This window comes from Thalia democratica, chromosome 4 (genome assembly GCF_965202585.1).
Source record: "Thalia democratica chromosome 4, ktThaDemo2.hap1.1, whole genome shotgun sequence".
Taxonomy (NCBI): Eukaryota; Metazoa; Chordata; class Thaliacea; order Salpida; family Salpidae; genus Thalia; species Thalia democratica.
The window spans coordinates 9,028,018-9,041,097 of record NC_139168.1 but is presented as its reverse complement, the minus strand read 5'-3'; the positions used below and the strand labels follow the sequence as shown (position 1 = coordinate 9,041,097).

Here is a 13,080-nt window from a genome sequence, read left to right as displayed (position 1 = left end):
CAATTAATTTTCTTAAACATTTTTAACAAAAATATAAGACTTAATTTAGTCATTTGCGAAGAGAAAAACCTCTTTTTTATTAAACATTACAACAATTCTCTATCTGCAATAAGAATTTAAAAATATTAGTTGTAAAATAAAAGACGAGCAACAAAAAGAAAACGTTAGTTAGGAGTTATTGCGAGAAACGATAAAAAAACAAATCACCAAAGTCAGTTCTAACAAAGCACATGATTATCTTCAGTGACTACAGAGTTATCAGAAAAAAGTTGTTAAGGCAAGTTATAAAGAAGCAAAATTTATTACTAATAATGATATACCGTTTATAATTGAAAACTCTTTTAAAGAATTTTTGTTGGCAGTAATGAAAAACTTTTGTTTATTTCTTTAATGACAACAAAAAGTCCTATTTAGGAAATGCATTAAGATTATAAAGTCGCATAAATCAAATTATGACCTTAATCAATATGTTAAGATAAGAGCACTGATAGAAAAACTATTGCTCATCTGAGAATTTTTATTAGAGATGTTTTTTTAACTTTGACACTTATGTATAATTTCTTTGTTTAGTTCAAACACGAAGCACAACAATCGGTGAAATTTTACAAGTAAAGGTGCAATGCACTAAAAGTTTTTAGAAGTACAATTCCTTCTTTTATTTTTAGTATAAAGTTTAATTAAAGTTTAAAAAGTTTCTTATAAAGTATATCAATATTAAAAAAAAACTGTTAAGCTACTTTAGTATATTTTTTTATAAAGAAATGTTTATTTGCTAAATTTTTTGTGTCAAATCGAAATTTTACTACTATTCATGTAAAAATTGTTCGAAACTCCAGGCTTTTTCAAAAATTCTCAAATTCAAATTTTTTTCCAAAATTTTCAAGCATAAATTTTCAAGTTCAAAGCTTGAACTTGATATATTATAACATAAATTATAACTGAAACTAACGCTTTGGGTTGAGCAAAACTTACATCATAAGTTTAATTTGCCACTCTTTTAAGCAAAAAAGTCAGCCTGAATTAACAAAAACATTCCTGATATTTTTGTATACAAAAACAATTCTAGCCAAAAACTTATAAAATGACTTAGTTGGCCTGAGATTTGAAGTCTTCAAATAGTGATAGTCTGAGTGTGTGTCAATGTTTATAAACTATCCATAAGTCTAGTTTATATTAAATAGGTAGCTCCAAAAAACAGCAAATGTGTGTATTGATATGCAAAGCATAAAAATTAACTTAGTTTGACAAAATCAATGTTTGAAAAATGAAAATGTTTACCTAACAAAAACTATATTAGTTTATGTAATATATATTGTTTTAATTATGTCTGTACAAATTTAGATATTACATGTAGAAAAAACAAACTTATAAAATTATGCATAAACTAAACTTAAACTAACTAAAGTATTTTATAAAAATTGGTTTAAAATATGAGCATTTTTTAAAGTTGGTGTGCATATAAATTAGTTCAAGTGCAAAGAAAACTTCTAAAAAATTAAAATGTGTCAAAACAAAACTTAAATAAACCGTTTTTTTCTTATTACTATGTTATTTTAAATGTTTTACACTAAAACATAACATTTACAAATAAAAAATATATAAAAGAAACTTAAGTATAAAAAATATTGGAAAGAATATCTAAGCTATAAAGAAATGACATTTTAGTTAAACACTGTGCATTACTTTTGTACAAAACAGAAAACATTTGCATTTAGTTTATTTGATAAATAGGTATAATATAACTAACTTATTAAATTCAAGCACTCTTTTTTTAGATAATTACTTGCTGTTGTAAAATAGAGGATATTATGAAACTCAGAAAAATATCCTGTTAGAATGCTAATCTGTCTTTTTCACATTTTTAAATTTAAGTAGTAACTTCTTCTAATTATTTTTAAATGTTATACAGAGACTTAAAACCAAACTAAACAAATTAAATCGAAATACCGAAAAAAATTTTACTTGAAAAATATTTTTGCTCAGCGGGCCACTTTTACATGCTCGCGGGCCACAAAATTTTCTTTCGCGGGCCGCATTCCATTCAAAAAAATAACGTGCTCGCGGGCCGCAGATTTACCCTTCGCGGGCCGCAATTGGCCCGCGGGCCGCAGTTTGCCGACCCCTGATCTAACCCATAAAAAAATTATATACAGTAACCTCTCGCATCTTTACGCACTCGTGACGTTACGCACTCTCGTTAGAATTCTAAAATTTACGCATTTTAGAATTCTAAAATATTCAAAAATAAATTTTTATTTAACAAAATTTTTTTTGATTGCACAAACTAGGTTTATTGTATATTTTTAATTTAAAATAAGTTTTTAAATACTAAATCACCTCTCTATATCTTAAGACTTTGTAAACTTATGTTCCTTGACTAATTGATAAATATTTAGTTATAGCTCAGTATATCAGAAATTTGTTAACAATTAGAGATTAAATTAAAATTCTGAAAGAAATATGACTGTGTTAAATTATGAAAGTATAATGAAATAATGAGAGTTTAAAACACAAATAAATAAGTCGGCACTCTTGCCCTCTCTAAAAAAATCTAATGAAACTTCCTAATTCAAATTCTTATGGCATGAAATTTCATTCCTAATCAAAAAATCCATTAATATATCTTTAATACAATGCAAACCAAGTTTATCCTTATGTGGGCAAAGGTCAAATTAAAAAAAGTTGTAGTAATATAAACAATTTCTATTAAACATATTTCTTATATTTTATATATTGTTGTTCAAAAGAAGAAATCCATAACAGCACCAAATGCATATTTTTGTAAAAGGCTATAGAAACAAATTTTAAAATAAACACCTAACCATTTCTTAATTGTAAACAAATGCTTAATTATAAATTGAATTTGCTATGTAGAACAGAGTATAAGTTTTAAGTATCAAATAAGTCCATATAAATAAAGATAAAATCTATTATTATTAAAATAAGAAAATTTTTTCTGAAAGTTTTATTATTTTATACAAATTTAAATCTTTTTTTAGTATATATATAGTTTTATCTTTTGTTTTCATATTTATAAATAAAGTAAACAATTTGTTAAAAGTGGGAAAGTCCCCAGTCTGCTTTTAACAAAAAGCAATATCAAAAACAGCCATTATATCAAGTATATTTGGTACCTCTCGTATCTTTACGATCTCTTGTATCTTTACTATTGATGCAACAGAAAAATCATGTTTGTAACTGAAACTGCTGTTTATAATAATGCGTAAACATGTGTTTGTTATAAAATGTAAGTTGAGAATACTAAATAAGCAATTTGTTTTACGGGCCATAGTTGATGAAATCATTCAAATATATTTTCAAACTGGTAAATTTTAATAAGTGCAAACGAGTACAAACTAGAAACATTTTAAAAACTTATTTACACTTATAATTAAAAAAATCTATTAGAACATACTTCCAAACTGAGCGATTTGGAAACATTTGCTTGTGAAACGACTCCGATTTTAATGAAGTAATTTTTGAACTCGAACGAATGACCTCTTACTGAAAGTTTCCCGCCTTTTTTCGGTTGAACGACTCCGCCTAACCTGTGTTTGAAATATATATATTTTTTTTTAGTTATTCTATCATTTTCTACAACATAAGTGTATAAACTATGTAATTATTGAAGTCATAGTGTTAATTGATTTAAAAAATATTAAACCTGCCTAATCTTAATCTAAAATAGAAGATACATTAATTTTTTAAATAATTAAACATTTTTATACAGTATATAAGTGTATTATAAACTTGGTAAATGTTGTAGTCATAGTGTAATTTGGTTTAAAAATCGTAATCTCATATAACATTTATGAAACTATTTACAACTAATTAAGCTGATGCAATTTTTCTTACTATTATATGTTTTGGTTTATTGAAAACAATATAAAAAGATATCAAATTCTAGAGGAGAATTAATATATAGTTAATATAGTTTCAAGACTTTAATTATTGACGAGGTCTTTGACCAAAACTTAGTTTTCTGGTAAAAGTCATGAAAGTAACTTTTCTTACAATACATAATGTTTAAACTTAATAAATAAACAGGGTTACCACTGTTTTTTTAGATTTCTTCCAGGTTTTTAAAAGTACATATTTTTGGTTCTATTTTTAGTTTAAAATTAAGTTTAAGGTAAAAAAAAAACTGTGTTAAATAGTATAACAACATTGAAAAGATACTGTAAAGTTACTTTGTATTTTATTTAATAAAAAAGTTTGATGATGACAAAAAAATTTCATCTATATGGTAGATATTTTGTGTAAAATTGAAATTTTGTTACTTAATGTAAAAAATGTTTAAAGTTCCAGTTTTTTCCAGAATACCAGGTTTCCTGAATAAAGTATATTTTTATAGTGATTTATAAAATCTCAAGCAATTTAAAATTTGTCGTTTCAATAAGCTACTTGACTGCTGTTCTAATTTCATGTTAAAGCGCTTTGCTCCATGTATGGTATTTATATCCTGTTTTCTCCAGAAAACTTTTTATAATTTGCAAGTTTTTAACAATCAAGATATTATCAAATATTAAAATATAAGTGGAATAACCAGCAACAATCTTTACAAGTAATACACAATTATTTTTTTTAGTTATAAGTAGTCAAAGAAGCTGTCACAAATTTAACTTTTTTAAATACAGTAATTGTGAACTTGACTATAATTGGATTTTTTCACACAAACTATTTTTTTAATCCTACAATTATTAAATTTTATTTTTAGTAGTTTTGAAATTAAGAATATTCATATATTTTTTTTCTGGCATTCTACGTATTTTTTAAGACTTTTGAAATTACATAGTGCTCGTAATACAAAAAATATTAATAGATAGATAATTTATATTATTATTAAACTTTAACTTCTAATATCTATTACTATTTTTAACATTTATTTTAAGTATGTTATGTGTGTCATAAATAGAACTGATATTTTGGCGTTTATAACACCTTAAATTAAAAAACTGAATATATACACTTTACTGAAAAATACTATTTAAGCTAAACAAAGATTTAAAACAACTGAGTTTTAAAGTAACTAATAGTTTAAATGCTGTAATCTCCATAAGCAATAAAACAAGCTGATAAATAATCACGTAATAAAAAGTAAAACCTGGAAATAAAGGAGTTGATGTTTTCATCGAATGTAATGAAATTAGACATTCCTTCAAATTGAACGAACCTAGATCTCGGGTAGTCGGATGATTTTACTACTATCAGGGTTTTGTTCGCTGTTGTAGTAAATATAGTTGTTTATATTTATGAACTAATTCAAAGCATTTAAAAAATAACTTTGTATATATATAAATATATACATATATATAAATAATCATAACAAAATAGAATATCATACAAACAAAAAGATTTCATAAAGAAAGTTTTTTTTTGGTTACAGTAAAAAAATTTCTTAAATCAATAATTATTGTTTATTTAAACAAATGGTATGAGACTTTAAGACTAACATAAAAAATATTTCAAAAATATATTAAAGTTAAAGATTTAACTAAATTAGTACTTAAAATTCTTATGACTACAAAGTTAAATTTATTTTTAGTTTGGTTCAGCAACAATATAAATATTTTTTAACAGATGTAAATAACAATATTCAGACTATTTTTACAATAGATACTTAAGTAGGATCAACATATAAAAGCAGCTATCTTTTTTTACAAAAATTTGATACTTTATTATAAGTTTTTTAAACTAGAGTACTTAAACAAAAAATAACTTTAGTAAAATCTTAATTATGTTGCTTTTATTAACTGCTATAAATAACACAATATAATACTTTTTAATAAGTTCATACTACACCTATCTACACTGACAATCTAAGACGTTACTGAATATCTAATTATGTAATAAACATACACAGCTATTGAATATTATAAATTATGTAAAGTATACTCAGAATTAAGCTATGTTGGCTGATGTAAATTGAATAAAAGTGATTTTGAACAAAAAATGTTCTTTTAATGTAGCTAGATTTTTATTGCAGATTTTTTATTTAGTTTTGTAGTGACCCTTAACTTAAAAAAAAAAAAGTTAATAAAAGTATATAGCTACAACTTTTGTAAATAATAAATAATAACAAACTTAGGTAAAATTATGTTTAAGTGAAAAATTATTGCAATACGTATACAATACTTGTCTGTAAATAGTTTTGAATAATACTCTGATTTTTTTTTATTTAGCTTTACTATAAAAACTGTTTATTATTTTCCAGAGTTTAAACTTAATAGAGCTTATACACACATTACATGTTTTAAGCATAATTAAACTAATTACTAAAGATTTATGCTTCAATCATAAGTATATTTCGTAAACTTTTTTCTCTGCCTTTATGCATAAAACAAAACTTGTTGTTCCAATATGTTTTAGTTTTTTTTTTTAAATAACACCTTTTTTAAAGAAACTTAATTTTTTATGAAGTATTGTAATAAGTTTTGAAATTTTATAAAAAAATAAAGTTTTCTATTATTTTAAGATGTTAAGCCTAAGTAAGCAAACAAATATTAAAAAAAAATTTTGTGTGTGTAATAAAAATACTTATATGCTTTTATTCAAAATCATAGATGTATGAAGACAAATATTTTTTTTTACTTACCATAGCTTTTAATTGGTAAATATATACTAAATGTTATAGAGCATTATTGTGGACAAAATAAATTTATCTATTTATTCAAAAAACAAAAATTGTACTAAATGTACACACTTTTATTCTAACATTTACTGTTCTTTAAATTAATGTTTTATATAATATTAAAAACAAACTTACAATACTCAAACATTTGCTAATATATATATAAATTAATAAATAATTGATTTATTACCAACTTTTCAAGACATATACTTAATAACCCAAGCTTTATTTTTGGTAACTTTAACATTTCATAAACATTTTACCCACTAAGTGTAAATTTAAATTATTTTTTAGATTCAACCAAATGAAAATAACTTTCCTATTTCCAGATAACTTTTCATCAAAACAAATCATTTTTAACATGCCTAAAAAACATTCAACTCATTTTGTATTTTTACAAACTTTTTTATAACAAAACTCACTGTTAATAGGTGCGAATGTGTCATACTCAAGCACAAATTTTTCAGGCAGTCTAGTGGCACCCATGGATTCCAATTGTTCGCAGTAGGAATTCAAACTGTCCAATTCCGTCTTTCCCTCTATCGCTTTCCATTCTACAACACTGTAAAGTTTTACATATGTTAACAGTATGATAACTGTATTGAAAGTTAATATAGTATTTTATAAATTGTTTTTTTTTTTCTGTCCAAATAATAGTTTACTTCTGTAAATGGTTTTCCAAAACTAATTGTAGTATTACTTTAGTTATTAGCTTCTATGATTCGAACAAAAATATATTATGATTAGAATAGAATAATAACAGCTTGTTTAAAGAAACAGCTTAAAAAGTTTTTGTATTTGTTAATTAACTTTAATAAGCTAATTGCGATGCTGTAAAATTTGTAGTGCATAATAAACAATGCAATTTTTAAGTAGTTAAATAAATAAATGAACAAAAAAGTTGAAAATACAACTAAGGGCGTTAAAACAAACAGAGTATTTGTACAAAATAAACAAAAATAAGATAAAGTAAGGGAGTAAAAATTCAGTTTTGTTTGTATTAACCATGAGAAAATTATATTATCTTTTTATTACCATACTATTCTAAAGAAGATTCTTTATATAATACAAATTTCAAATTACCATACGAATATTAAGTTCAAACATGACTAATGCCAAATATGATATACTTTTCACTTCAGTAAATATTATTTGTATTTTTTTTTCTATTAATTTATTATGACTTTAATCTTTCAATTGACAAAATTATGAATAAAAACAAATATCTATTGAAATTTTTTATGTTTACCTTCAACACAATAAACAGTTTTAGTTATCTCAAGGTTGTCTACAACTATTTTTTTAATTACTTTATGTAACACATAAGCTTACAGACAAAGTATTTAGCCCTTAAGAAATTATTCATTATTTCTCTTTAACTCGTTGAATTGGTAATATGATTTTTAATTAAACTTTGTTTTATTTTATCTCTAAACAGCAGCAAGTATAAGGCTAACATATTTTTTTTTATATTTGAAAAATAAATCCAAGTAACTTGTATTGTCCTGAATTGTAAAATATTTTTGAAATACTAAATCTTGTTTATTGTTTACAACAACACATAAGAAGCAATAATTAAATTCTGAGAAAAAATTTTGTACCTTCTGAATTTTGAAATACACATACAACATACATTAATTTTTGGAACTTTGTTTGAATTTAAAATAAAAACAGTATTTTTTTTTGTAATTAATTCAGTGGGTTTCAAAGACCAAAAAATGTTTAAAAAAAACCACAAAGATCAACTAATCAAACAAATAAATATAGGAATAAAGTATTTTAGAACAGATGATCGTAGATTTGTAGAGTAAATAAAAAGACTAATATACCTGAAAAATTTTAATATGTACTACAGGTTTACCACTTCTTAAAGAAAAGACAGCTTAAGACTTAAGTTACATCAAACTAGTTTAAGTTTATTAAATAGTTTAAAAATAGTAAACGATAAAAACTTTACAAAATAAAAACCTTGATCAGAATAAAGAAATATAATGAAACTACAAGAAATATTTAGAAGAAACAATATAGTTTTCATAGAAAAGATAACTTTCAAGTCATAAAAACTGTCAAAGTTTTGCAAACATAAAAATTCATACCAGCTTGGGTAAGCATGTGTTTTTCAAAAAACCTGAATAAAAAACCTGAATAAAAAACCAAATAACCTGAGTGACCTAAGTTTGTGGCAACCCCGGTATGAGCTAAATATTATTAATAATTAGTTTAATTTTTTTAAGTTATTTATCATTGCTTGTAAAACATAATAAAATGAATGAGCTGGCAAAAATTTAATTATATTTTTAAACTATATTTTTATCACAATTTGCTAAATATGTATAATACTATTGCTAATGTACTATATACACGGTTGCCACTGGTTTTTGAGAAATTTCTTCCAGGTTTTTAAAAGTACATGCTTTTGGGTCTATTTTTAGTTTAAAGTTAAGTTTTTGGTTAAAAACTGTGTTTAAGTAAAACAACAACATTTAAAAGATACTATAAAGCTACTTTAAATGTGTTTTTTGATAGAAAAACTTTAGATAATGACAAAAAAAATTTAACAATAGGATAGATTTTTCTGTCAAATCTTACTACTTAAGATGTAAAAATTGTTTAAAATATTGTTTTTCCAGATACTTTGTTCAAAATTCCAGGTTTTTTTTTTCAATATTTCTTAAATTTTAGTTTTTATAGGATTCCAGGTTTTGTGGCAACCCTGTTTACTGTGCGCATTTTAGCATGTAGATAACTGACTTAAGTTTGAATATTTATTGCATGGTATTAGTAAGAGACTTTATTAGATAAAAGAATTCTTCAAAATATCAAAACGCTTAAGTTTGTATGATACATATTTATAATTTTTATAAATGCTATTTCAAAATTAAAACCAATACACACTAATGGAAATTGTTGGAGATATTTATTATTTTTTACAGCTTACTCACATTATTGTAAAAAAGAAGGGATCAAATATAAAACTTGTGGCACCAAATTACAGAGTGATGTGATAATGTACAACACATCTAAACCTAATATAAACACTTTCAAAAAACACATAAAACTAGTTTAATTCTTTTATGAGTTATATGAAACATACAACTTACTATGTGATGCCCATTTCGTAGTTGAAGTATAAAACTAATAGTTAGATCTGAAAAAGATATTATAAAAATCTCTAAAGGTTTGCTTTTAAAGACACCAATTTTTTTGAAAGCAAGAAACTCTTAATACAAACTAAACAAAATTTTCCTCAGTAAGTTACACTTAGACTTCTTATTTTAACACAAAGAAATTAAAACACTAGTTGATAACAAAATTGGCATAAATTGAATTAAACGAAAATTAAGAAAAAAAAACAAGTTTTCTACAGTATATGAAAATAAACAAATATTAAAAAACTTATTAGGGTTTAATATAACAACAAACAATATACGAAAATTTTAAAATAAGTAAAGTAATCTTTTTTTCAAAGTTTTAAATAATGTTAACATTTTCTCAAATTTTTTTATATAACTAATGATTTATCAGCAACAATAGAAAAAGACTCTGTCATATTTAAATCTAAGAAATCAATTTTTAAAAAAAATATTATATTATTTAAGGTTTTTATTTTAAGAAACGCAAGCAAAATATGTCACAGGGTGGCTTCTGATTTTTAGCAAACTTTCTTAGTACATAAAAAAAGTACACGTTTTTAGTTTAAAGTTAAGTTTAAAAACTGTGTTCAGTAGTATACTAACATTGAAAAGATACTGTAAAACAAATTTAAATGTGTTTTTTAATTAAAAAAATGGATGATGACAAAAATTTTTGTCTATATGACATACTCAGGGTTGCCACTCGTTTTCCAAATTTTTTTCCAGGTTTTCCAAATTTTTTTCAGGTTTTTAAAAGTATACATTATTGGGTCTATTTTTAGTTTAAAGTTAAGTTTAATGTAAGAAACTGCCTTAAATAGTATAAAAACATTGGAAACATACTGTAATACTACTTTAATTATGTTTTTTTGAAAAATAACTTTTTGATGATGACAAAAATTTTTCATTTATATCATTAACTTTTTGAGTCAAACTGAAATTCTACTACTGATCATATGAAAACTATTAAAACTTTTTCCAGTTTTTTTTCAAAATTTCCCAAGTTCCAGGTTTTTCCAGGATTCCAGGTAAAGTGGTAAACCTGCATAGTTTTTGTTTCAAATCAAAATTTTACTATTTAACATGAAAAAATTTTAGTGATATTTGTTCAATATTCCAGATTTACTTTTTTTAATTTCTTGAACTCCAGGTTTTTTAGCCTAAATTGTCAAATTCCAGGTTTGTGGCAACCCTGAGAACAGCATGCAAAATATGTTTTTCTTTAAAACTTATTCCAGCTTATGTATTAATAAATTAAACTATAAATTTCACGAACAGGAGAAAAAGCTCTACAGATGTATCTTTAAACATTTACATCAAATACTGGAACCAATTTAAAAAACTATGAAAATTTTAAAAGGCTCACACTTTTTATTTTTGTGTGATCTAAAATATTTTACCTTTTAAAATTCAATTGCTTTAGTGCTTACTTCTATTTAGCAAATTACTTTGTTGCTCAAAACATACCATTTCATTGATATTAAGAATAACTTTGAGAAAAATTTAAAATAACTTTCATTTTTAAATTTTACATCAGCACTAAAATAAAACAATAAATACAAGTACTGCAAAAACTATTAAACAGTAAGTTTTAATTTTAAGACGGATTTAAATAAGCTCTGCTTAAAACTGTACATATTTTAATTGAAAAAGGTCTCTACCATTTAACAAACAACAATGACAAACGCTATACTTACACAAACAAGCCACAATGCAATTGTTTTTATTTTCCTAAATTTATTTTTTTTGTAAAACCAATCAATTTACCAACAACATTTTACTGGCCACATATAGCTTCTGTCATCAAAACTTGTGCAAATTCATGCTTTCATTGTCAGGCATAAAAAAAATTATAGGCAACTTTTGTTTTTGATAATTCCAAAAAGTCTACACTAACCAAAATTAAAAACAAAAACAGGATAAAACTAATTTCTTTAATTATATCATATATAACATTTTAAACTTTTCATTAATTAACTCAAATACTCAAAAAAAATAATGACAGCAGCCTTGTTTTGATGACACAAGCTACTAAACTCTCACAGGAGAAAACCCAAAAGTAAACAAAAAAGCACCACAAGAGCTACGTGAGCTTCAGATATTTTCTCTGCCCGGGTGGCCTGTTATAGTCCTCAAGTAAAATTTTAAAGTTCTTCCTAAAGTCCTTGATGACACACTTCTCACTACAGAAGCCCTCCCCCCAGGGTTGCCCGGCAACTGCCATGTTGTCGCACTTCTCCCTCTCGCAAGTCTTGAACCTGGTGGGAGGCTCGACCTCCTCAGCCTTGTCTGAGTCATCAGACATGTCAGAGCTGTCAAGGTAGCACTCCTCAATAAGCTCGTCTTCTTCCTTTGAGGGGGTTTTCTTGGGTATTTTTGGGGTGCAGGCAATTTTTAAGGGTTTTTTCTCAGCTTCTTTCTTGTCATTCATGGCCATCAAACTCTGAAGGATGGGCTCCCTCTCAAAGCTGTTGTTCCTCTTTGTAACTTTGGCTGGAAACTTTTCAGGGGACAGGACACAGGGCTGGCTGACGGGCGGCTGGTAGGGAGCTATCTTCCTCTTCAGGGGAGCTTTGATGGTAGCTGGGGCCCTGTGCAGCTTTGGTGGCGGGGGCAGGTTCTTTTTCTTTGTTTTCTTGTCCAGCTGCATCTGCATCCTCTCCCTCGCCGCCTTCTTCTGCTCCCACTTCCTTACCTCCTCCTTGGACTTGTTGTGGTAAAACTCCTGGGCCTGGCGGTCCAGTTGGTCCCACATCTGCTCGGCGCTCCTGTTGATGTCCTCAACGCTGTTTTCCAGAACCGTTCTCATCTCAGCAAGGAAGATCTGGTAGCCGCTCTGCGGTTTTGAGTTTATCTTCTTTCTGATCGGTTCCTCATGCTTGGCTGGTTTTGCCAACGAGCTCTGGCCCTTGCTGTTACCAACTTCCTTGTTGTACAAGCTGCTGAAGCTGGGGCTGTCCTGGAAGTCATCGGCGGAAGAGGCGTCTCCAGAGGAAATCTCAATCACCTCCTGATCACTGTCCGAGTCCTCCACAAATTCAATGTTTGATTCCATTACATATACCACAGGCGTTTTCTATATAATCTGGAAAAACAACTTATAGCTTGAACTTAAGTAAGTATTTCTAAGTTAAAATTATTCTATTTAGTTTATAAAACTGCTTTTTTAGTGGTGTTTTAACACCTTACCTAAATTAATAATGTACAGAATACACATGCTGAGTATTGCTGTTATGCTTTTAAAAACTTTGCCTGTGAATAGTATATTTCAGTATATGCAAAAAACACCTCATGTATTTAAAACAAAAATGTAAA

General features: G+C 25.9%; 1 protein-coding gene across 1 annotated transcript; it reads right to left on the bottom strand.

The window, feature by feature from the left end:
- Positions 1-3,391: 3,391 nt before the first annotated feature.
- LOC145832990 (mediator of RNA polymerase II transcription subunit 20-like) lies at positions 3,392-9,780 on the bottom strand. The gene is made up of 4 exons (XM_082940193.1): positions 9,733-9,780; positions 7,054-7,193; positions 5,105-5,222; positions 3,392-3,548 (listed from the first exon to the last, which is right to left on the bottom strand). The coding sequence occupies exons 1-4, from the start codon at positions 9,744-9,746 to the stop codon at positions 3,392-3,394; spliced, it is 429 nt and encodes a 142-aa protein (XP_082796319.1). The 5' UTR covers positions 9,747-9,780.
- Between the last annotated feature and the right edge of the window lie 3,300 nt (positions 9,781-13,080).

Excerpts from the sequence above, each read along its gene's own strand:
- LOC145832990 (XM_082940193.1), bottom strand. Across the intron at positions 5,223-7,053 it reads CACATTCGCACCTATTAACA|CGAACAAAACCCTGATAGTA; the intron begins GTGAGTTTTGTT and ends TTACTACAACAG. Across the intron at positions 3,549-5,104 it reads ATCAACTCCTTTATTTCCAG|GTTAGGCGGAGTCGTTCAAC; the intron begins GTTTTACTTTTT and ends TTTCAAACACAG.